This window comes from Gadus macrocephalus, chromosome 21 (assembly GCF_031168955.1).
Source record: "Gadus macrocephalus chromosome 21, ASM3116895v1".
NCBI lineage: Eukaryota > Metazoa > Chordata > Actinopteri > Gadiformes > Gadidae > Gadus > Gadus macrocephalus.
In genome coordinates this window covers 7,110,085-7,135,348 of record NC_082402.1, presented here as the reverse complement: position 1 = coordinate 7,135,348, position 25,264 = coordinate 7,110,085, and the positions used below count along the sequence as shown (strand labels likewise).

The following is a 25,264-nucleotide window of genomic DNA, read 5'->3' as shown; positions in this document are numbered from 1 at the left end:
ATTTTCTCGTCTCCTCTGTCGTCACGCACAGTGATGAGATTGAGCCAACCAAAGTCCAAACCCTTTTCAAAAGATTCAAATGCACGCACACCGCATACACTCTCACACACACATACACACAAACAAACAAACAAACAAACACACATGTAGTAGTATGTAGTTAATTGTGTATTGGTTAGAGAGTGTGTGAGTCAGAGATGGTCAGCTAAAGCTAGAGAACTTAAAATACATTACTGTCAGGATAATCACGCAGTGTTACTATTTCTGTTGGTGTGCACAAACAAAGGTACACAGTACAAAACTGCTTTTCAATCTGTGTGTTCGTGTGTGTCTGTGTGTGCGTGTGTGCGTGCGTGTGTGCCTGCAAGTGCGTTTGGGTGTAGTATTTATATCAGCGTGTCTGAGGGCTGTTTACCTCTGTTTAGGTTTGAGTGTCAAGTTCTTTATTTGAATAGAAATATCATTGCAATCACTTTACTGAGAAACACAGCTTTGTCTTTCTAATCCCGGTACTAATATTTTGGGATTTCAGTCCATAAACTGAGCCCAAGTGACACCTGAAAAGTGTTGTGCACCACGTCATAGTGCTGAATTAAACAGTTCCTAATTTAGCTCATTTATAATATTCTACACAATTCCTAATAACAAGCAACACTGCACTTACTAAATGTTTACGTATGTTAACGCAATTATATACACTATCCAATTCAATTCATTTGCGTCCCGCATTTGAGTCTTTAACAGGTTTCAGGTCAGTAGCGCTCTTTTCCTGGCGCTCCAAAACTGAAGCTGATGTAGGAAACTGATCTGGGATCTGACCACGATGCAGAAGTGAGACGCTTCTGAGTCGGCGCAGTGCTACACACGTTCACATTGCAATGGCAGGCGGAGAGTGAAACACGACACATTGCAATACTCTTTTACCCGAAACACATTAAGGCTCTCAGACGACATTAAGCAAAATGTCTCGGCACAGAAATGTCCGAGGGTACAACTACGACGAAGGTAGACAATTTGGACTGTAACGTTGTATTTCAGTTTAGAAAGTAAACAAGGCCTCACAGCGCTAAACGCGTTAGCGCCAACAGCTCAGATAACTAGCTGTGGCTGCTAACTTAGCCTGCATCATAATAGGATATTTGTCAAGTGGTGCCTAGTCTCGCAAAGCCAGACCAAACTACAGCAAGTAGAATGAGTGGCGCCTGACCCCTTAAATATATATGTTCTTGTTACAGATAGATACATGTAAACACTTGCGTGTTATAAACCTGCCACGCTGTTGTGTTTGGATGACGATAAACTCTCAGCAAGGTTAACCTTACCTAGACATATTTCAGCCCATATCAGCTTGGCCGATACTCTTATTTATTCCCACATATAATAACATAACGGGGTGACTCTATGTGCACCCCTAAATGTATCAGCACGTTTACCGGCTTCTTATACAGCTTCCTTTTAATTCGTTTGACCATTTAACAAGCTAAGCCAGGCAAGCTGTTTTTAGTGCGGGCTCTTTCTGTTATTGCTGATGAGGCGAAATGACAGCTGTCAGTCACACAATAAAGTAATCTAATTTTTGTAGCTAAAAGCTGGTTAACTCATCTTTATATGGACCGGAGCACCCATTGGGGAGAACACCCTTGACTTATTTATGTTTATCCACAGACTTAGACGATGATGACGTGTATGGACAGTCTGTTGACGATGACTACTGCATTTCACCAGCAACAGGTTGGTGTCCACAAGTGTAGTTTTTATCACTTTCACATCAATTTCACTTTCTCCATGTATCAGCCTTACCACATATATGTTTTATACGGTGAAAATAACGCCTGCTGATTCATGAATTGTTTTGGAAATTGTAATATGTATTATTGTAAGGGTATAATAATTCCTTATTTTTACTTGTATTGCCTTCTAGTCCAACAACAATATGTAAAATCAAACTGTGCCTTAAAATGTTTTTTTTGTAAATGATAAAGAATCGGGCCCAAATAAGTTATGTATAAAGAGAAACAGGACTCATCTGTTCAAATGCAAGTTTAAATTACTAACATACATCCAGCCAACTGATTTGTGAGGTTTCTCGCCTCCCCAGCGGCACAGTTCATCTACTCCCGGCAGGAGAGGCAAACACCCAATGTGGAGCCTGTGGAGGAGGGGTTTGAAGAGGAAGAGGAGGTCCCCATGTCCCCTACTGTCAGTCCCAGCCTCGACCCTCTTGAACAAGGTGACTTATTTTGCAGTATGGCTGGGCAACCAGGAATCCTTAGTAGGGATGTAAATAACTCAAATTTTTCATGGTTGAATCGGTGGTTGGTATGAACGAATAATCGATTCGATGTGTGCCGACATTCACAAAGGCAGCCAAGAATCGTCGGCAAGAAATCACAGTATCTTAAACGCAAAAAAACAACTACCTGCTAAGTAGTTCCAGTCTAATTGTCTCTTCAGCCTTCAAAACGAGAGCTGGTAAATTGTGAAAAATGCATTAAACTGTAATCCGAAAACGCGGTTATATGCTATAGACCCTATAGTATCTGTGGTATAAAGGCTGAAACGCGATATTACACAGATACTATAGGGTCTATAATAGCATATAACCGCGTTGTCTGATTACAGTTTAATTCATTTTTCACAATTAACCAGCTCTCGTTTTGAAGAATAATCACCGCGCCATTCGTTTCAATGGGAATCGCGACGGTCTATAATTTCAACATAAAGTGTACATATTTATAATTCGAAATTCGTCATAATTTAATTTGACCAAGTGACCATGGTATAAGCAGGATAATGCCCTTGGACACCTGTCCAACATTAGTTCCGTCCGTTAATTCTTGTTTATTTGAATGGGAAAAAATGTTAACGGTCCAAATGTTAAAAATCGACTTTGACGCTCGGAAACAAAAAATTGAATATTCTGACCCATCCCTAATACATAGGCACACGGCTTGTATATCAGCTGTAGCCGTTTCAAACATAAAAATGTCTCCTTATAATGACAAATAACTTAACTATTTCCAAAATATCATTACTACCAACATAAACATTCCAATGCTCCTATGTATTCAAAATTCATTGCGATGGGACGTCAAGATGTACAAACCCTTTAAGGAATTATCATGAACTGCAATGCAATACTAGACTAGCCAACTGTATGTCAAGATATCATGTCGAAACTACAACAGAAAAAGATTATCCAATAGAATGTCATTCTACTATTATATTACTTCATTAGAAAACATCCATGACCAATGGTTGATCCGGGGGGGAATCAGTTATAATCTTCATTCATTAAATTTCTACTGCACACTCATGGTAATTATGTTTCTCCAGCCAAGCTTTTCTCCTGTCTGGACCAAATGCGGGCTGTGCTTGGAGACACTGTCCCCGATTCGGTTCTGACCCGGACCGCCCTGCGGTTCGGCTTCGACCCTCAGAAGTCCCTTGACGCGGTGCTGTCAGGAGATAGCACTTCTTCTAAAACCACCAATCACAGAACGGTACCAGAGTCACCAGCCCAGGAGGAGAAGACCCCGGCAACACAAAGAACCAATCCAGAGGGTTTGGCGGCACCAAGACCAGAGAAAGGTACAGCTGGAGCTGGTCGCATATGTGTGTTTGTGTATGTATGTGTGTATGCGTAACAGTATGCGTATATATTTATATTGATTTCAGCCGTTGAGGTTTAATGTCCATCTTATCTAAATAAGTATAATTGAAGTTCAGGTCCATAGTTTGATTGTTTTATGTAAATAAGAATGTTTGTAACAGCTTTTTAGGTATCTGCTCAAGTGAAGATCTAATTATAGAACTCTCCTTACAGAAGGGATGGTAATCGATAATATTTTGTAAATCACCTATACTTTTTCATTTTCAAATTTTTAACAAAATGCCTGTTGTCTCCCTCTCCCCCACTTGGTACGCCCCTTCTGCCGGCCCCACTTTGAACCGTTCTCTGCTCATTCGTCAACTGCGATTGGCATTCGTAAGGTAAGGAGCTTGCTTTTATTCATCCGAAACATCCACAACCGAGCCCGCCATGAACCCCACCGCACAAACAAAGACATGCATGCAAGCCGGGACACTTCATTTATGTGACCTCCAAGCCCAGTCTAAATTCGCTCCGGTGGTTCGCAGCTTTGAAAGGCAGACCCTTTCCAAGCGAGGCGATGGGTCAAGTACTTGCGGTGGTGCCAGTCTGGCCCACCTCCTGTCTGAACACGAGCAGAAGGGTCAGCCGTTGGGAATGGGTTACCCGAGGCAGAGTTTGGGCCCATCTTCATTAGGTGCTCTCCTGGGCGGAGCTCCATGCTCGGTGCCCCAGGCTGGTCTCTCATTGGCGTCGCTTCAGATGCCTTCACTGTGTCAAAGCTCGGCCCTCCAACCCGCCCCTCCTCCCCCCTCACACCTTACAGCCTCATTGGGCAGTTTGACCTTAGGTTATTCTGAAGTTTTGGGTGCAAGTGTTGCTCAGAGTGGTCCTCCCCCTGGCTTTGGCAATCTCAGCTCCGTCCTGCAGAGTAGCCGGTCAATGGAAATTGGATCTCAAAGCAGAGTGCAGCATCCTAAAGGAAGCCCCTCATTGGCTGATCTCATCCAGGAACACTCACACCAAAGCCCATCCTTGTACAGCTCCCTTTCCGGTGCTCATAGCACTGTTGCTTCTGCATTGCCACTGGGTATAGTGGAAGCACAACCGATGCTATCACTATCTCAGCTTGCCTCCTTGCACCAAAACAAGGACATTTGCTCAATGTCAAAAGAGGGCAAGCCCAGTCTTACTCTGTGTAACTCAATAAACGCTGGTTCCCTAGGTGTAGGCGGGCTGCCTTCACTGTCGGCCCTAGGTTTGAGACAGGTACCCAATCCAGCCCTGTCTCTGTTTTCATTGGCTGAGACTGAATCAACAGTGAAAACACCTCATCAGCAGTCAGAATCCCAGACACTCTCTCTGTTCCAGTTAGCTGCTCAACACAGAGTCACCAGCTCAGCCAGCTCCAACCCTTCAGAATACTCCCTCCATTCGCTGCTCAAACCAAAGGAAACGTGTGAGGAAGACGTCGGGTTACCTGGAGGACTGAGGGAAACTAGGGCAACCCAACGTAAACCCTACACCATGCAACTCAAACCAAGCAAAAACACTCCTGAGTCAGGTCAGACGATTGACCTGAGCGCTCTCATCGCGCAGTCGCGCGGCATGGGTGCTCGTCACCAGGGCCACTCACCCTTGCCTTTTTCCAATGCATTAGAGTTGAAGCCGTCGGTTTTCGCGAGACCTTCTGTATTTGCCGTGAGTCTTTCCGTCAGAACTGCCGGCTGGAGGAGGGGCAAGCAAAGGCTGGGGAGAGTCAGCCAGCGTAAAGATAACTACTACCAGGCTCTCCTGTGCAGCTCACACTCAGAGCCGGCCCCGGCCAAAGACCATGAGGATCAACTGTCCCCAATCGAGCCCTTCGGTTTTGACACCCCCTCCCCCGATGACCTTGTCAGAGCCAATCAGAAGAAGGCTTTTACCAGGTAGATTTAGCATGAATGGAGTAAATGAATTGAAGTATATGCTACTTCCGGCCTCGCCCGAACATGTGAATCAAGGCAATCAAACATAAATCTCAAATCCCTTTTGGCAGCTTGGAAATCTTCAGCACTGAGTGACTTACAAATAATAATTCCAAGAATTTCTTCCAAATTTTATTGTTTACTTTGTATTACACAGCATTTATGGATTAACTTTTTTTGTTACATGCTTTTTTAACTGAGGTCTATTTTTGTATTTGTAAACAGAATTTTACATTTTTAAGATTAAGTTCCTTAAACTGCATCGTTTTTTTTAAGTTGTAGTTCAATGAAGCGGCTGTGTGCATCTCCTTCCAAAAGGGGTTGATTTATTCGCAGGTGTGAACCAGCTTTTGGAATATGGATCAGTTAACCAATGTTCTGGTTTTTACTTTTTCTGGTTCATGGGGAGACATTGTGGTGCAAAGAACACCTGTAGAATTTCTCATATGCAGCACATACAAAAAACTCAGTATTAAGCAGATGGGTAATGCAAGTTTTACATTTTACCATTATCATTTTAAACATTTTCTGTATTAATCACTAATAAAAATGTAACCTTGAATGTATGAAACATCCTTTTTATAAGAGCTATGTTGAGGTGGGGAGTGGTTGGATGAAGAGTGCAGGAAGTGCTTTTTTTTTTTTTCAATTTCAAAGATGACATCATTTATAGAACCTACAAACTCTGGCTGTGTGGATCGTTGTGTAGGTTGCGAAAGAGCGAGTTTGTAATTTTATAAACATGCACTGGACTCCTCTTTTTGTAGTCTTTGTGTATTCAGAATACTAATTATTTACTACTAATACTAATGAACTTTAGAGGGAACTGTTAATTCAGGATTTCCCACAATAGGGTTCCAGACCAGCTACGGTCTCTGAACTGCCGCACATCAACGGTGAAACGTACCCTTAGTGTTATCATGTGAGCTCTATATACATAGAAAGTGGATGCTGAAGCCTGCGCTTGGCTGTTGTCTGATCGTCTTAATTGTTTATTTTCCTCTTATATTGCGTATGCCAAAACCATAGTATCACTTGCCTTAATGGCTGCTTGCCAATGGAGCGGCAAGGTGTGTGTGTGTGTGTGTAGACTTCGCACCTTTTGCAGAAAGGTGATGAGCATGGACCCTGAGTGTGATCATCCTTTTGGCGAGGAATGAGGATAATACTATACTCACAGTCGGGTTGAGGAGACGGCAAGCCTGGAGAGTGACGATCCGTCTGTTCTTTCAGACAGCGTCTCATGATGTTTTGAAATGGATTACAAAACTGTGTGCTCAATGGCGGCATGTTGTCGTGGCATCTTGTCGACATGTTTTACAACAATATATGACCAGTTTTTACTGTTGAAAAGGTAAGGTGTGTGTGTGTGTGTGTGTGTGTGTGTGTGTGTGTGTGTGTGTGTGTGTGTGTGTGTGTGTCCAGTCACCACCGTGGCCTGCTCTTTGCAGCTGAGTGACTGCGTGGGTTTGTGCAGGAAGTCTGAATTATGGGGAAAAATGTAACGCGGTACACATTGTTTTGTTCAACAGCCAATTACTTTTCACTCTTGTACGGCTGACACCACCTACGTAGGAAAGATATCGTCATGGCTGTCAGCTTGTGAAGATCAAATCATTTTGTTTTCTGCACGGTATCTTCTTTGCAAGGCATCCTTTTTGTGTGTTCTGGGGCAGACATTGGAAAAAACTCACTTTGCTTCTACTCAGAGGCTGGCCAGAGAAGGTTTTGGAGTTGCACAATGCTGATTATTTGTTGTGCTCTGGTACCTTCCACTGAAGTCAAAAGCCAGGAGGGAAAAATATTTTTTTAAACTACATACAATGAAAATATTAATATCTTTCAATTTGTTAAAAAAAAAAAGGCTATTGGTTCATTGAGTTCTCCTTCCTACTTCATAATTTAACAATAATACAAACTGTACTTACTACCTTACTATCAACCCTCTATACATTGACTCTAAAACATACTATCTATACTTTTTAAATGACTCAACTTTTAAACCAAGAACACCCCCCACCCCCCCCCCCCCCAGGGGATGATGAGGCTCAGTCTAAGCATCGATTTAATACCTGTCCCAAGGTAGGTACTTCAACCTTGAAACCACCCAGAACACCCTTGCAATCTTCCGGTTGCCACTAGCAACCACCAAGTAACCCCGGAAACCAACTATAATATCATCCATTCCAGAATATTATACGAACCATCTAGAGCACCCAGACCACATAGCAACCACATAGAACATTATCAACCGCCTGGAACATCCTTACAACCATTAAAAACACTCAAGTTCCCTCCTAGTATCCCCTAGCATCCATCCACAACACCCTAGCAACCAACCACTACACCCTAGCCACCACCTAGAATACCCTATCATCCATTCCAGAATACCATGTAAACCATCTAGAGCACCCTAGCAAACAGCTAGACCACATAGCAACCACCTAGAGCATTATCAATCCCCTTTGACACCCTAGCAACCACAGACGACAACCTAGTAACCCCTCAAAACACCCAAGCAACCACCCATTACACCTCTAGCAACTATCTAGAACACCATAGAAACCCAAGAACATCCTATCAACCCTTCCGGAGCATAAGCAACTGTGCAAGTTGCTAACACCAAAGGTACATCAAAAAACACCCTTGCAGCCACCATTCAATTACAGCATTACTTCAGATGACTTTACTATATACAGTATGTCCAAATTACCAGGTGCTAAAAGCTTTATTTTCCAGCTAGCAGCTCAGTGCTCCCCACAATTACTTCTGATTTTTTTTTTTGCAATTTAGTTACAAACTTAATTACTTTACAAGGGTTAGGGTTAGTCAGCCCAACATCATTCTTAGTGACTACAATGACGCATAGTATGAGATCAACACATTCGTTCACCAGATGTTCAATTAATGAATGGCAATAATTAGCATTTTGATTCCAGCGCTGTTTTACTCAGTCAGTTCAGTTCTGACTCTCGGTTATCCCTCGTTCCACGGCGCTCTCTCGTCTTATTGAACCCATCCCTTATCTTCCCCCTCATCTTTCACAGCACAGCACAGCTTGAAGACCTGTGTTCTGTTTTTTAAACCCCAGAGCTCTTGTTACCTTAGGCTTGCGTGTTTACCGTGTGTACATATTTGGGGATAGTGCCTCTGTGTGTGTGTGGGTGCAGGTGGGGCTGGGGAAAGACGAGGGGGGGTGGTGCGGTATTTGCATATCCTGGGTCGAGTCCTTCAGCCATCCTGTGCTCAGTTAAGGCCTGGGGCCAAGGCGTACAGGTGAATCATCCACTCCACCAAGGGTCCCCTGTCTGAAATCCTGGATGGGTAGGCTGTGACCAGTTTACCTCCCAGTCATTCACACCCACATCCTGGAGTGGGCCGTCTCAGTACCCGGTTCTTCCACTCTGGTTTTTCCCCCATCATACGCCCACCCCCACCCCACCCCACTCACTTTCCCTTTGTCCTTCCCACTTTCCCGAGCAAACTGCTGCCCCCAAGGCAGCCCCACCAAATGATCTGTCGGTTGTGTTTGTAGAACGATGAAGTGCTGCTATTTGGGACATGTGGCAGTTTAGAACCAAAAACAGTAAAAAGTGGAAGACCCTGGGGGGCTGGAAGATATGGGCTGTCTGTTTTACCCCAGGTCACAGTATTGTCTTGAAGATCTGACAAAAACATAGTACTCGTGCAAGCTCTTGTTTTTTTTATTAAAGATAGTCTTTATACATTTTTTTGTTGATTTGGGGTTGTGCTATTATTTTGGGGCAATTATTGTGTTGGCTGTTTTGCCTCAATAATGTAATCCACCAAACGGTCATCATATCTAGATCTCCCACCTGAAAAAGCTAGGTTATAACATGAGAGGCGTGCAATAAAACGCTCCATGAAAACCCCTACCAATGGCTTCAGCTGTCATTTAAATATTGCTACGGTCATAACTCAGATTGAATGATTTATTTGTATTATTTTTAGGGAGGAGGAGGGTTTTTAGAAATAGGGTAACCATCACCACTTTGCACAGAGGTCCAACGAGCCATACCCAACCTGGAAAGATATCTGACCCTGACACAAGAGAGTCTAGTTACTTCATTTTAAGTCACATAATTGGAAAGAACAGCCTTCACTACAAATACAAAACATCTGTGACCCAAATTTAAAGTGAAACTCTGGGTGCACTTGAATGACTGGCGTGGTATTATTTCTAGTAGACGGTCAAGATTGAGCGCATACCATGACATCTTATTTGGATTTCCCCTACATTTCCCCCAGGTTTTATATATTTTTTCTGAGGTGCAGCTTAGTGGAAATGCCTGCTCAGTGCTCACATGGTGCAGATGTCTTACCCCGGGGTGAAAGCTATCTGGGGTGTCGTGATCTGTGTGATTCATTCTGTGTATCATTATGTGTGGATCAGATGTGGGAGTCATTCTAAGAAAATTTGGTTAGAGAAAGTCAATTAATTTCTCTCTCTCTCTCTCTCTCTCTCTCTCTCTCTCTCTCTCTCTCTTATATATAAATATTTATTTATGAACATTAGTCTTGCTTTAATAATTTATCATAAAGAAATGGTCTTGAAATCTCAGAAATAATGTGCATTTAAATAACCTCAGTTAAACTATTTATAATGGAGCTTTTAAATCATAAACATATCGAGGGATATATATCGATATCCTCATTGTTAACGGGACAGTGATAAATCAACAATGATAAATGTTTCTTTATTACCCAGCCTCTATTTATCCAAGGGGATACTTATGTATTTTTTCTTTTTTTTATATTATATAGTGTGTGTTTGTGGTACCAATTACGGTCAATAAACGTTGATGCAGCGGTTTCTAGCTCACACACGTTTCAAAGGTGAAACGCTGTGTCACACACTGCTCTACATACAAGGAGATGGGAGGGCAACTGCCACTTCTGAAATTAACCCTTTCAGAGCCAGGATGTAACCCAGCACACACACACACACACATACATACATCCAGCTTGCACAGGGTTTGGTCGTACAGCCCAATCGAAATGAATCAGTCGTGGGCTGTTTATGACTGGAACTGTCAACCAGTTCGGGACAGCGATGACACCGCAGGAGCGGGAAACCAGACAGAGAGAACAGGTTTCTCAGATAAGGTCGAGGGTTAAGATGAGTAGGGAGCATCAATTGTTAGTCATTTTCCCAAGTCTCACGAGACCCTCCTTATATCACATTTGTGTTAGGCAGGGAGTTTCAGTCAGGCCTTTGCTGGGAAGTAATCGATTTTCAAATGTGGCCGCGGCCTTGCGTTGCTCAGAGGAGTCCAGCCAAAAAAAAAAAGTACAATCTATTTGGCATTAAAAGTTTTGATTGCTTCGCTTTCCTTGGGCGCAGTCGTTGTTTTTGCCGGACTGCGGTGCTCCTTGTTGGCCATCAACTCAAACTCCACTCCATCCCTGAGTACTTATTGGTCCTAACAGTTTTAGATTTTAAACCGGATTGATTCCAGACCCATCCACAGAGAGGAACAGAATGTGAACGCAGAAGATCTGGATGGTCTCACGAGGTTACATTATCCATGAGTGTATGGGAAAATCTTTGCTATTTCATTATCTAACAACATAGCTGTAACTGCCGCCATTAGAGAAAATGTGTGTTTGCATATGCCTCGGCATGATCAGTGACTCAAACAACATCACTTGAGTTTTTGTTAATAAATATTATTCTATCAAGGGTTGCCTTGTTCTCGGCAGTCCAGAGACCATTGTAGACATGGTCTGTTGCTGCGGCGTGGGATTGATGTGTTGTTTGTGAGAGTGCATCTGTGTTTTTCTGTCCCCCGATTCAGCCAAAGGCAGGGGTTCGACGCAGAACCAGCTGGAGACCGAGGTGGTACCGAAGGTGGCCCGCATGACGGTGTCCGGGAAGAAGCAGACGATGGGGTTCGATGTCCCGAGGTGCCCCGTGCTTTAACTTGTGACACATTCTACCAAATTCATTTCATTCCTTTCACCTGTAAAAGTTGGATGCAATGTTGAGATAAGCGTGTGTCCCTTAATACGACCCCATTCAAATTCACTAGTCTGGAATACACTCCCACCGATATACTTGCATATATATGTAGCGGGGTTCACCCTGCGTTGTGTGTTTTTAGCGAAGACACTACGACGACTCTGTAGATGATGGCGTAGTTATTATTACCATTCTGCATCTTCTGATTCAAAGTCAAGAAACAGAGAGCGCAACCGAGTGTGTACCCGAAGTTCCATTAGTTTGGCCACTCTGCCCCTTCAAAATAAGAGACCTCTGCATATCTAGTAATGTAACTCAAAACAAGAGTCTCTCCGTGCAATCTTGCGCAACAACATTACACTGCTACATATATATGTCCAGCATATGATCAAGGCACCCAGTCATCTCAGAGTACGGCGAGGCGGACATGCATCTGGGGTATAAATCGTCTCCGCTAAACGGAGAGCACGGCGGTGCGTTTCTCCACACAGCGCCGAGGAGAACGGCGTCTGCGGCGCCTCCATGCGGCGGGGGGCCAGTCCGGCACCGGGCACGCCAGGTGGACCCGAGACCCCATCCAGGCGGCCCGAGACCCCCTCTAAAGGCGGAGGAGTGGGAGGAGACGACTCCATCATATCCACTCCGGGACGTACCCCCGGGAAGGCCAGGCCGCAGATCAACATCAAGGTGGAGCTGGAGAAGAGGCAGGGCGGCAAGCCTCTGTTGAACCTGGTGGTCATCGGTGGGCGGGAACGCACACGCACGCAAACACATTCAAGCACAAACACACACACGCAAACACATTCACTAACACCAGCATAAACCCAAGATCGAAAAACGGTGCAGTAGGTTACGATTATTAGTGCTCGAGAACATGCCATCAGGGCCGATCAGATTGGCTCAGGGAATCCATCTTGCCTATCAATCACAGGGCGCTCCTCTGTACAGTCCTCGTATCAAATCCGCCCCGTAATAGTAAAGTGGTTATGGGGCGTATATTTTAGGCATATATATATATTTGCCGAAAAACCATCAACATTGTGAGAACATTGAGCCATTGTGTTAATTGATGTGAGATCTCTTGAATCCATCTGTTTATAATTTAGGGCCGGCCACTTAGGAATAGGGGGGAACATGTTGATAGAAACTGAATCTCAGTTTCATGATGATGGCATTCACAGCTGCACTGAGAAAGTGAATCTTTGGTCCAATGCAGATGCAACACCTTCCCTTTACTCTCTTTGATCCACTTTCCCCCCTCTCAGAACTGAAAGACGCGTAGACAGACGGATGCAGACACATAAACGCACAAGAACTAACAATCTCAATCCATTTCATCCCACTTCTGTTATTAAACTTGACCCGTCCTCACTGTCCACCCCTTGGTTCCCCCCCCCCCCCGCAGGTCACGTTGACGCGGGGAAGAGCACCCTAATGGGACACCTACTGTTCCTGCTGGGCCACGTCAACCAGCGCACCATGCACAAGTACGAGCAGGAGTCCAAGAAGGCCGGCAAGGCCTCCTTCGCCTACGCCTGGGTGTTGGATGAGACTGGAGAGGAGAGGGACAGGTACACAGACACGGAAAGACACAGGCCGATAGACGCACACAGACGGACACACACACAAGCTAAAAGACACACTCACGCACACAGACACACTCAGGCACGCAGACAGACTCAGGCACGCAGACAGACTCAGGCACGCAGACAGACTCACGCACGCAGACAGACTCACGCACGCAGACAGACTCAGGCACGCAGACAGACTCACGCACGCAGACAGACTCACGCACGCAGACAGACTCGGGCACGCAGACAGACTCACGCACGCAGACAGACTCACGCACGCAGACAGACTCACGCACGCAGACAGACTCACGCACGCAGACAGACTCGGGCACGCAGACAGACTCAGGCACGCAGACAGACTCACGCACGCAGACAGACTCACGCACACAGACAGACTCAGGCACGCAGACAGACTCAGGCACACAGACAGACTCAGGCACACAGACAGACTCAGGCACGCAGACCGACTCAGGCACACAAACACACACACAATAAACATATTTTAAACTCTTGCATGCATCGGAATGGTTTGTGTGTATACTACAATCTGTATTTCTCAAACATGCCTTCCTATGTGAACACACTCCTGGAACTGGGTTTTCATCGTTTTGATTTTGCATTCCAATTTTAATTTTATTTATTTTTTCATTTCAGTGTTTATGAGAGAGCAGCCAATGTCTGTATGCTTTTAAAATAGACCTGGAAGACATTTTCTGAGGCTGTTTCTCTGTCAGAATTGTGGCAGCAATACATAACAATCCAGTGTACTTGACCAGCGACGAGTAGCCGTGGTGTGAACCATTCTACGTCCTTCATTTGTGTTGCTGCAGAGGTGTGACGATGGACGTCGGTATGACTAAGTTTGAGACGGACTCGAAGGTCGTGACCCTGATGGACGCGCCGGGCCACAAAGACTTCATCCCGAACATGATCACTGGGGCCGCTCAGGTACGCCCCTCCAACCACACTGCTATTCAGTCTACACCCATACCTGCTGGCCTGACATGAGTCCTTTTAAATCAAAACTACTTAAAACAAATAAATGCAATATTCTTGAAGACGGATCACCAAAAAATAAAATTAATTGGAATATAGTATCTGACCGAATTAGCAGCCTGTTAATATTAGTAGGTAACTTGTTCGACCTGTTCGACTAGTGGGGGTTTACCCTTAAGTGAATATTGATCGTGTCACAAACTGTTTGTATAGAATACAGGGCATATTCGTGAAGAGCGAAATCGCCGGCAGCAAAAATATAGTCTGTGACTGATTTGGTCATACAACTTGATCAAATGATTCAAAGACACGTTTCACACAAATCCTTTTTGTTGGCATCGGCAGACGAATTGCAAACTGCAATTGGTCTGGAATCTCTCCATTAATTTTGGATTTCCAAAGGCGTCCCCACCCGAAATGTGTCCGGATGCAATTGGATACGCCTACAAGCAATCATGGCAACGAAACCGGTGTCGCAGCGCTGAGCGACGGAGAGAATTAGGTCTTTATTCTCAACAAATGCTTCAAGTGCATTCGCCTGTTCTTTTTTTAGTGAACGTGCACCGTCCAGTTAGTTTAGTGCTGTCCCGATAGCGCCATCAACCGACCGTTCTACATCAGCGGCAGCCATCTCTGTTGTCTAAATGCCTCTACAGCGGGCCTGCAGAGTCATCGCATTCGTCCCGCCTCATGTTAGATAAACGGTTGTGATTGGTCGGTCTATTTCATACCGGGCTTAAGCCAGACCTATCTGCAGAGCAAATGAATCATGAGCTGGAACGATTTGTCTCGTTCCTAGGCCAGTTTCCTCTCGTCCTCCCTCAAGATTTCTAATTTGGCCAGCTCAGCTCTTCAAGCACACCCCATAGTCCGGGGTGCAGGCCACCATAAAAGGTTTTTTTTTTGCTGCGTGTGTGCTTTCTATATGCATCGTCAGACCCTGCCTCTTTGACTGCAGGTGTCATTTCGCTTTTCTTTGAATGACTCGTCCTCCCACAAATGGTGTTGCACCGATCACATTTCTTTTTGGACGTTGTTGCTTTCTCTGATGTGATGTGAAGCGATACATGCTGTCATAAGCACACACAGGACACAGACACACACACGACAGAGAACCAGGGTGTGTCGCCCTCGTCCACCCCCGCCCCCGCCAACCATCCAACCCCACCCCGTTCTGGGGCTTTTTTCGGAGGGGGAACCGGTGAACACAGACTCCCTTGCAGACTGTAACCTTTCCTTCGAAACCTGGGACGTGTCTACTCAAGTGACTACCTGCCATGTTTGTTCAGCAACCTGTATGCGAGATGCTTTTAATATGAACCTCATGCACCTTAAACTATGTCATCTGAGTGGAAATTATGCAGTAACAATGTTTTTCATTAATTAATTGGTACGTTGAAAGTAGGGGTAAAAGTTCCTCCATTCCACCATATTTATTTAGTTGATTATCTATTCATCCGTTTGTGTGTGTGTGTGTGTACGTGTGTGTGTGTGTGTGTCTATTCGTGCGCTTGTGTGCGCACGTGTGTTTGTGTGCGAACGCTTGTGTGTGTGTATGGGCGCTTGTGTGTGTGTTGGTATGTAACCCTGCTTGTGTGTGCGTGCACTTGTGTGTGTGTGTGTGTGTGTGTGTGTGTGTGTGTGTGTGTGTGTGCCCTTGCCCTCCCCCCCCCCCCCCCCCCCTCCAGGCGGACGTGGCCGTGCTAGTGGTGGACGCCAGCCGGGGCGAGTTCGAGGCGGGCTTCGAGGCGGGCGGTCAGACCCGGGAGCACGGCCTGCTGGTGAGATCTCTGGGCGTCACCCAGCTGGCCGTGGCCGTCAACAAGATGGACCAGGTCAGTCGCAGTAGTCTAGCACACTGTGTGTGTGTGTGTGTGCATGCATTTGTGTGCCTTTGACGGTGCATGTCTCGTTTGGAGGCATGGTAAGCATTCTGTCTCCGGTCTGAATGTAGCCCGCTTCGATCTTCCCTGTGTCAAAAAATCCTGACCCCCGATCTGGGATACCCCCCCCCCCCCGGCTCGGGGAGACCTGCCGAGGGGCTGATGGGATCTTGTTTGCTCGGTGACCGTTGATGCCTGGAGACCCAGACTCACTTGCAAATACGTGTAACGAGGCTGCGCAGCCCCCCGCGCTGTCTCGAGTTGCATGCGCTTCACACACACTTTTATCTCTGCTTAGTTTAGTACCCGAGCTCAGTTCACCCCCCACGTGATGGGATACTTTACCGTTTGGTTTTTCTCCCTTTTCTTTCTCAATGCATGTTCAATAGGTGAGCTGGCAGCAGGATCGGTTCCAGGAAATCATCGCCAAACTTGGTCACTTCCTGAAGCAGGCGGGCTTCAAGGTGAGTTGGCAGTTGGGGGCCCCTTACCCTACGAGGATGTTGCGCAACCCTCCTTGCCATGGAACCCCTTGCATCTCGCCGCCAGACTGTAAATCAATTGGCCTTATCAGGCTCCGAAAGAGAAAGCACCACCAACCCCCCCCCCCCCCCCCCCCCCCTCCCTCCCTCCCTCGTACTACTACTACTACTACTACTACTACTACTACTACTACTACTGTCAGCCTTTGATCCTGGTATGGGTGTGGTCAGAGTTATCTGTTAACTCCTCTCTTCTGTTCCAGGAATCTGATGTCTTCTTCGTCCCGACCAGTGGCCTGTCAGGAGAGAACCTGACCACCAGGAGTGCTGTGTCAGAGCTCACCTGCTGGTACTCTGGGCCCAGCCTGCTAGAACAGATAGGTACTGACCATTATAGTAATGCTGTCATAGTGCTGTGCTGGACTCTCTGTATAGAAGTCTACGCCGTTTGGTAATCGGTTGAAATGTGAAGCATTGATTATGCCGTGTCGATCACAATGTTATGTGTCCTCGGGAATGGCCCTCAACATCCATTCTGGTTGATTTACCTTCAGCCACTCAGATAAACATCAACCCAGCGTCTTTGACCGGTCTATTTGGGATGTTTGCGCAATATTTGACACACAACCATGGTTTTATTTTAATTTAACAACATCGTTGAACCGCACCTTTCCCAAACAAAACTGGAAAGCAGACATAGTCCGGACCCAATATAATTTAACCCTTTTATATGAACGTCCCAGACACAACAATGACAGAGCTTCTGTTCACATCCAAGTTGCTGATGTGGCTGGATTCCTCTCACTAGGACGGACCCTTTGTGATCATGCATTTGCAGGGAAAACTATTCACCATCGCCAGGGTCTGACTTCCTCTTTCTCTCCTCTGTTCTCCCGCCCATTTTCTTTGTTTGGTTTCACCCTAGATGCCTTCAAACCGCCCCAGAGGTCTACGGACAGGCCGTTCAGACTGTGCGTGTCCGATGTTTACAAAGGTGAACCAAATGAAATGCAGCAACTTGCTATGTATTGTTCATATATATATATATATATATGTATTTAAGTGTGTATTATTCATAACTGTTTGGTGTGCCTGGCTGTTCCTAGATCAGGGGTCAGGATTTTGCGTCACAGGGAAGATCGAAGCGGGCTACATTCAGACAGGGGACAGAATGCTTGCCATGCCTCCCAACGAGACATGCACTGTCAAAGGTACACAAACGCACACACACATACACAAACACAGACACACACATACACAAACACAGACACACACACACACACACAAAGACACATACACACACACACGCACACACACACTCAAACATTAAAATATGCTGGGGGACATGACCTCAGTCCAAAGTAAAGCCTATGAAGTTTTTGATTGTTATCGGGAGTCGTGTTGCATTTGCTTATACAACACTGCCACCCGGTGGCAATTTGTGTGACCTTCATGTGTCTGTCCCACGCAGGCATCACGCTCCACGATGAGCCCCTGGACTGGGCTGCAGCAGGAGACCACGTCAACCTCACTGTCACGGGCATGGACATCATTAAGATCAAGTTAGTCCAGCACTCATAATCATGTTTTCACGTTAGTAATACAAGTGGAGAAACGAGAAATGGAAGTCATTAGTATTTGGCAGTTGCTAAAAAGCTAATGAGAAACTTAATGAGAACAATGAAAGCAAAAAATATATTTTGGACCAACTGCAAATGTGCTGGACAAATATGCTTTAAAAATATTCTCCTTTTAATGTAATTTTACTTTTTATTGTTACTTACTAGTTCTCAACAAATTAAGGTATGTCCTAAATGGAAGTGCTTGAACCAATAGAAACCAAAGTGCATACATGTACCCATTATGATTGACTGTCTGTTGTGTACCCGTCTCCCAGTGTGGGCTATGTGTTCTGTGATCCGAAGGAGCCAATCAGAGCCTGCACACGCTTCAGAGCACGAATCCTGCTCTTCAACATAGAGGTGCCCATCACAAAGGGCTTCCCTGTGAGTCACATGCACACACGCACGCAAGCACATGCAAACACATACGCATGCTAGGGATGAAACGTTACCGTGTTGGATTTCCACTCTTTAAGAAACTCAGAATCATTTTAAATTATCTTAGTGTGTATTACTACATTGTAACACTGTTTTAACATATTCTGCATATTTGGAAAAAAAATGCGATGATACTGATGACCAAGATAATTTGTTTTAATTGACTACTGTAATAGAGATTCAACATTTTCATATCTTAACATCTCTAACACACACGGAATTGTGTGTGCCTTAGTGTTTTTTAGTCTTGTTTGCTGAGGTCTAGGTGTGTTTATATGTGTGTTTACTTGTTCCTTGCCAGGTGCTGCTGCATTACCAGACAGTCAGTGAGCCAGCCACCATCAAGAGGCTTGTTAGTGTTCTACACAAGAGTAACGGGGAAGTGCTCAAAAAGAAACCAAAGTAAGACTTGGAAAGGAAACACCGACAGACCATATAGGTTGTCAGGCTTTAAGGTGTAGAAGAGAATAGTTTAAGAGTTTGTCTGTGTAGGAGGAAATAGATTACAATTTCACTGTTAAACTTATTTTATGTCTCGCCGCCAACAAAACATATTTTGCAACAAGACCACAATTATGGAAAACCTTTCATGACCCAAAAAATCGGTTATTGTTACTAATTATCACTAATGTAAACACAACTATCAGCCCTTGCTCAGTTGCAGCTGCAATTGCCATGCTGATAACATTTGTTGATAACATTTGCTGATAATACCCTTCCAATGACGCAGATGGCTCCGGCCTTACACTCTTAGCAGGACAATTGTAAAAATAAAATGTAGATAATAAATAAATAAATTAATTAATCTTCAATAAAAGGATATCATTGCTAAACCGACTGAAAGTTGGATAGATGTGATGCAATGTTAAGTGTATGGGGGGAGGGAAGGGCCTTCATCGTCAGCAAAAGCCTCAGTGTTTATTTCCTCACTCCCCCGCGTCGAGGTGCCTGGTGAAGGGCATGAACGCCATCGTGGAGGTCCAGACGCAGAGGCCCGTGGCGCTGGAGCTCTACAAGGACTACAAGGAGCTAGGCCGCTTCATGCTACGCTACGTGGGCTCCACCATCGCAGCCGGGGTGGTCACCGAGGTAGAGGCCTGGAGGAGTTAGCGCCGCATACAAAGGGCTCCCGTTCAATAGGAAACTTGAGTTTAGATGCTGTCTGCCGTCCATACTCTGCAGCCTTTTCCTCGCTGGCTTCCTTAAAAGTATATCTTATCTATGCACACACACCCAAAGTGGCAGACCTCAGTACCACTGTAGGAATGCAGATTATTGGAGATGTTTATTCATGACACAAACGCATTGGAAGGCAGTCGGATTCATATAAAATAAATGGTCATTTTCAATAAGAAAGTCTTTATTAATATAAAATAAAGGTCATTGTAGAACTTGGTCATTGATTTTATTCATTTTCCATTCCCCACGCAGATCAAAGAATGAGGGACACTAATGGACCAGGGGCAGCCAGGGGAGGCCGGCTGTGGACGCACCGCGGCGACCTTAAAGACGAGTTAAAGTGCAATTTCCTTCAAGAGGCTCTCTGCCCGGGAGCCTCCGAGCCTCACAGCCGTCCCCTCACCAGCCAGCTGGACAGCATCTTCACACAGACACACACAGTCACACACAGCCACCTGAGCTATTCAGATGAAGACCGCTGCAACCATGCATGCTGCGATAACGCAAAAATATCTCTGATGCGGCACAGTGAATGCTATACCTCCACTAAAACATCCTCCACCCTTCCCCAAATCCTGTTTCCTTTGCTCCTCAAACAAGCCTACCGTCCCGTGTCTCCCAGATATCATCTCTAAACCAAGACACAAAGCGGCTTGACTCTCCCCCACTGGATGTCAAGAGAAACAATAAGGGAGCACCTTAACATTCAGACGCTTCTCCCAATTGTTCGATCCTACAGCCCGAGTCCCAAGGACACCTGACTGTGCCAAGGTTTTTTTTTATTTTTTATTAAAATTATTAGATTTTTGTTTGATCGAAAACAAATTGGTGACTCCTGCCCGAATGTTTTTGGGTCTGGATGGTTGCCGCTCGACTGAATGTTTTCAACCATGCGTTGTATTTCGATAGTTAACCCGTCGTCCCGATGACCAGGGCCGCTGCGCTATGAGCCACCATAAAATTGGCGGTGAAGACATTTATATTTTCCTCCTCAATGACCATATAAGACTGCATCTTTTATGGATAGACTATGATAATCAATCGGGCCATTTATTTTTTGTAGCGCAAAAGGAAGCGGTGCCCTTAATGATTAAATAATTTGTTTTTTGTTTTTATTTGCGCTTAACAAATTAGCCCACGTGAATGATCAGGGTGTGGCGTCATCGAAGCGTTTCCAAGAGGACGAGGTGTGTGTTGATTTCTCAACAGAGGAGACCGTGGAGGCAGAACAGGCAGTTTGATTCAACAGACTGGTGGTGGTGCTGATGGTGTGAATAAAGGTTACATGACCTAAGATTTGTTGGTTTTATCTTTTTGTTGATTTCACATGATATACAATGTGTGCAATGCAATGTGGGGAAAGGAAGTTGGTGGGGCTGACCAACACTGTTATGCTAAGAGCAGATCCTGTCACTACAGTATATGTCCTTGTTTGAATAAAGAAATTAATACTTTAGCCATCTCTTAACTAATATATAAGTATAACCATCTCTAACAGATTACCTACGCATCGCGTAATGAGCCAATTACCATAGCGTTTTTCTCGTCAGCGTAGTTAGATCGTACCAGAAATGCATTGCGACTGTAATGACGAGATATTGAGGTCATCTTTGAGCCAGCCTACTTCCTTATGTGCAGGCGGGCGCTATATATTCGGTAGTTTGGATTGGGAGATTTCTGTCAATCACTGGATTGACCAATTAAAATGCGTCTTTCACTTTCTATTTTGCCTTGGACAAAAGGGTGAGTTGGCCATGCCATTGTAAAATCAAATAATTTGATAGTTCATTTATATCTTATCCTTAACCAATGCTTTAAAGTTCGTCCTATGCACCATCAGGTTTAGGATTTAAGAATGGCGGGTTTATTAGAAAAAATAAAAGACCTCTACCCAGACCAGGCAAGAGAACTCGAAAGTAAGTTAAGTTTCCTTGCCTTGAATGAGTTTTCAGGCCGGATTCCTATTTTGTATTGTTTGTCATGTTTGTTTTATTGGTTTACTTTTAAGCATAGGCTGATGTAAATCGCAGGAATCAGCCAGACACCTTAAGTGAAGAATAATCGATAAATAACATGGCTTTAGCTTATTTGTCAATAGCCTACATTAATCCTGCTTGTTTGTACAGAAGAAAATTTCCGCAGTGACAACGACATCCGGACATTGACCAAAGAGGATCTACAGGAACTGCTTGGCCCTAAGAACCTCAAGCAGAGAAAGGCCGTTTATGAACTGATACACCAGCAGGTAAGCTTATCTGCGCCTGGAGCTAGTTTGACGTTTAGGCCTGTGTGTGAAACACCACATTGTGCTCTTGGTCTCCTAAGTGTTCCAAGTGTATTTTTTCAGAGGTTATAACAATTCATATCATGATGAACAGTTGAACTGTGTACTACAAATGTACAAGATATATATATATATATATTTTATATTATATAAAATCGATGTCTTATATTGTCTCATTCTTTTTTATGTGAGAACAAAGTGTGCAATAATTCCTAAGTAGGCCTACTAGTTACAAATGACACATTTAACTTCAAACTAATGAATTTGTTTTTTGTGTAACTTTTTCCCTTCTAGAAGCCAATTGGGGATCTTTTAAAAGACTTAAAAGCTTTTATCCCTGCAGAATCTTTGGAAGGTGTGTATTATCCCCTAAAATATGTCCATTGGGTGTTCATGTTCTTTGTAATGTCCACTGTTATTCCTATTGTTGCTACTGAGCATTTCTCTGTCTATAGCTGCCCTGACAGAGAATGGGGTCTTGAGTGGCTACCTGCAGATCATGAAGGACTTGACGTCCCAAGTAGGAAAGGTCCAATCATTTTTGCAGGCACATGTGAGCCTGCTGGAGGAACACAGTTATGATTATAAGGCGGCGAAAGGTATCGTCATCCTATCTATTGTGCAATATAAAATAGCATAACAGAAAAATCATTATTACGTCCCATGACCATCCAGTTACTTATAAATTAATAAACCTGCTTTGTTGTTTCCACAGGAACACACCCAGGAGGCAATGTGCAAAAAGGTAGCAATTTACCTCTAACACAAACGAGTATGGGTGAAATTGTTACCTAGAAAATATATTCTCTTTCATGACAATCTAATTACTTTATGGTGCGGTAGATGTAAGAGAAATTATTCAGTGTGAAAAAATCTGTTTTGAATTCACTGCAGCTGTCTCTGTATGAGCCTATTTAGATGTCCTGTAACATATTGGTGCTCATCTAACCCTTTATAATGCCTTATGACTTTGTTAAACTTATCTGCTAGGTAAAAATTCATCACCTGGATTCTGGAATTTGTGGGGTAAATATAGCTCAACTAATGTTATGCTCATTCGCAGTCACTCAAATATCCTTGATTTCCTTTTTTTCTTTCAGCTAAAGGTGCGATTTGAGAGTTGTAAAGAGCGGAAGAGAGACAGATTTTGAAACTAAACACTTTCAAACGCAACAATGTCTGCCTATAATGAAAATTATTTCACGATTACCTACTAAACCATCGAAACCAACCCATAACTTTCTTTCCAATGCTCCTATGCTTCCAAAATGGAGGCGGTTATTGTGAGGTTACTTTGCAATCTAAAATTAGGTTTTCTTTTAAAGTAGTATTGGCAACAAAGATTTACATATTTTGTGTTTTCTTTGTTCATTTGTTTGCCGTATTTATTTGCTCCCAAGGTTTCGGGGATACTAAGGAAGTCCCCAGTTCTAGCTCTCCAGAGAGCGGTCAAAGAGATGGCCCTTACCTTAGATCAGATACTGACCCAGATCCTTATCCCAGCAACGTGGACCCAGATGAGCCACTAGGAGCCCACAAAGCACAGCCTGTAGCAGAGGTTTCATCCTCTGTTGCAACACAGCAGATAAGTATGACTGAAAGTAAGTACTCAACAGAATATTGCGTACACATAGACAAATATAAGCAATCACAAGGACCAACATCAATGTAAAGTTTTGGCGACCTGGAGATTTTGTTCCACCACAGCATAAAATCTATGAAGAACGGACCATACAAGAAAACAACAAATTACACCGTAATTAAGTTAATTATTTTTCTATAAATAGTTTTAATTTCCCGCTTATTTTTCAGAACTCCATACTGTAACATTCCAGTCTATTGTAAGCGGCAAAACATTAAACTGCGAAAATACCATATTGGAACAATTGAGGAACAGGGGAAAAGTGATTCTTAAGGAGACAGAAGACACCCCCCAGCTCATTATTGTGTTCTGTCCAATCACGTCACGGATTGACTCAGACTTGGAGAGTGTCATGAATAGACATCCAGGTAATGGCCATGGTTTAATTTCCCTTCAGACACATTGAAGTGCAACATGTCCGCTAATGATTGGCAATCAGTGTGATTTTTATCGTTATGTACTGCTTGTCCAGGCCCTGTCACTAAAATATCCTCTCCCCTTCTTCTCTTTGTAGAGTCATTGGTTGACAAACCTGTTATTTTGGTGATGATGCATCACAGATACAATCCCAACGAAGGAGTCATCCAGAAGCCAGGGTCAGTCCTCAAGAAATGGAACATTGCGTTGGTTGTCAACGTTTTCTACCACGAAACCGTGCATGGATTGGTGCCCTGCGTCATGAACAACCAGGCGGTCGATGAAATGCACACCACATTAATGAAACGATGTGAAAAAAGCATCTGTGAATGTGTCAACGATAGCGACATTGCAATGTCGGACCCCTGCGGTCATAATAGCAGCGCTTCCGAATCGTTGGTTCGATCAGGAAATGACAATATGGCTTTGCTTGCTCATGAATGCAACACTGGTACTAGCAGTAATGTATTCTCCCAAAGGACTAGTAGTAGCAGTAGTTATGGTAGTCATGACAACCGGGGTGGTAGGGTTCCTAGTGTGGATACACGTCCCAGTGGAAGCCAAGGCAACCCAAAAGGTATGGTTTATAATGTCGCTATACGTCACAGCAGTTTGAGGGGTGATAATGACACATGCACTTCTGGTTTTCATGGCAACCAAGTAGGTTATGGTGGTAATGCCAGAACACGTAATAGTACGGATGGTGATGACCACAGTGCTGGTAAGGTAGATCAAGGAACCAGAGCTGGTTTCAAGAACCCTCTCTAAGAGGAAAGGATGGAAATTGTTCATCCATGTGCTGCCAGTGCTAGTAATGTTTTTTTATTTTATTCCTCAATCAGGAATATTATGTTTTGTGTGAAACAATGGCATCATGGGGTGGGTTCATATGTTTGTATTAGATCAAAGGGTAGGCTTATCTTTTTAATGATTATATTTGTATAATAAAGTACTGTTACAAGAATGCTTCATAGATAGAAAATAATATGTTAATGAACCCCACCATGTTGCATTCCTTCAAGCTAAATCGTTCAAAAAACAACTAAGCCTTCAGTTCAGACCAATGTACCAATAACCAATGCAATGTATATAAAGTATATAAAGCCTTAAAGATTTACCAAAGCGTTCAATATGCTTCAGTGACTATGCAATGTAAAGAGTCCACAGATATTTTTAAGTATTTCAAATAAAGGCAATGGATTAATCCC

At 44.1% G+C, this 25,264-nt stretch overlaps 2 protein-coding genes and 1 long non-coding RNA gene across 6 annotated transcripts; 2 read left to right on the top strand and 1 right to left on the bottom strand.

Moving 5' to 3' along the window:
* Nucleotides 1–831: 831 nt before the first annotated feature.
* Nucleotides 832–21,007, top strand: hbs1l (HBS1-like translational GTPase). Of its 2 annotated transcripts, XM_060042506.1 has the most exons (18): nucleotides 836–1,005; nucleotides 1,666–1,731; nucleotides 2,099–2,230; nucleotides 3,337–3,591; nucleotides 11,379–11,487; nucleotides 12,034–12,284; nucleotides 12,948–13,113; nucleotides 13,944–14,061; nucleotides 15,798–15,944; nucleotides 16,382–16,456; nucleotides 16,738–16,855; nucleotides 17,400–17,468; nucleotides 17,581–17,685; nucleotides 17,946–18,036; nucleotides 18,372–18,480; nucleotides 18,836–18,936; nucleotides 19,479–19,623; nucleotides 19,966–21,007. In XM_060042506.1, the coding sequence occupies exons 1-18, from the start codon at nucleotides 963–965 to the stop codon at nucleotides 19,975–19,977; spliced, it is 2,112 nt and encodes a 703-aa protein (XP_059898489.1). In that variant the 5' UTR covers nucleotides 836–962; the 3' UTR covers nucleotides 19,978–21,007. The 2 variants fall into 2 exon arrangements, with proteins under 2 accessions (XP_059898490.1, XP_059898489.1); XM_060042507.1 differs by lacking the exons at nucleotides 11,379–11,487; nucleotides 12,034–12,284; nucleotides 12,948–13,113; ... (9 more) ...; nucleotides 19,479–19,623; nucleotides 19,966–21,007 and adding an exon at nucleotides 3,999–6,319 and having other exon boundaries at nucleotides 832–1,005.
* On the bottom strand, nucleotides 7,359–7,725 carry LOC132450404 (uncharacterized). Its single transcript, XR_009523825.1, has 2 exons — nucleotides 7,556–7,725; nucleotides 7,359–7,518 (listed from the first exon to the last, which is right to left on the bottom strand). It is a non-coding gene; the product is annotated as an uncharacterized LOC132450404 (long non-coding RNA).
* Nucleotides 21,008–21,316: 309 nt separating the features above from the next.
* On the top strand, nucleotides 21,317–25,261 carry si:ch211-245h14.1 (uncharacterized protein LOC563420 homolog). 3 transcript variants are annotated; one of them, XM_060042508.1, is made up of 10 exons: nucleotides 21,317–21,456; nucleotides 21,554–21,629; nucleotides 21,840–21,958; nucleotides 22,292–22,352; nucleotides 22,453–22,596; nucleotides 22,713–22,742; nucleotides 22,988–23,023; nucleotides 23,398–23,598; nucleotides 23,810–24,007; nucleotides 24,154–25,261. In XM_060042508.1, exons 2-10 carry the CDS (start codon nucleotides 21,569–21,571, stop codon nucleotides 24,822–24,824), a joined length of 1,521 nt encoding a protein of 506 aa, XP_059898491.1. In that variant the 5' UTR covers nucleotides 21,317–21,456; nucleotides 21,554–21,568; the 3' UTR covers nucleotides 24,825–25,261. The 3 variants fall into 3 exon arrangements, with proteins under 3 accessions (XP_059898491.1, XP_059898493.1, XP_059898492.1); XM_060042510.1 differs by lacking the exon at nucleotides 22,988–23,023 and having other exon boundaries at nucleotides 21,422–21,629; XM_060042509.1 differs by lacking the exon at nucleotides 22,988–23,023 and having other exon boundaries at nucleotides 21,422–21,629; nucleotides 22,713–22,769.
* Nucleotides 25,262–25,264: the final 3 nt, after the last annotated feature.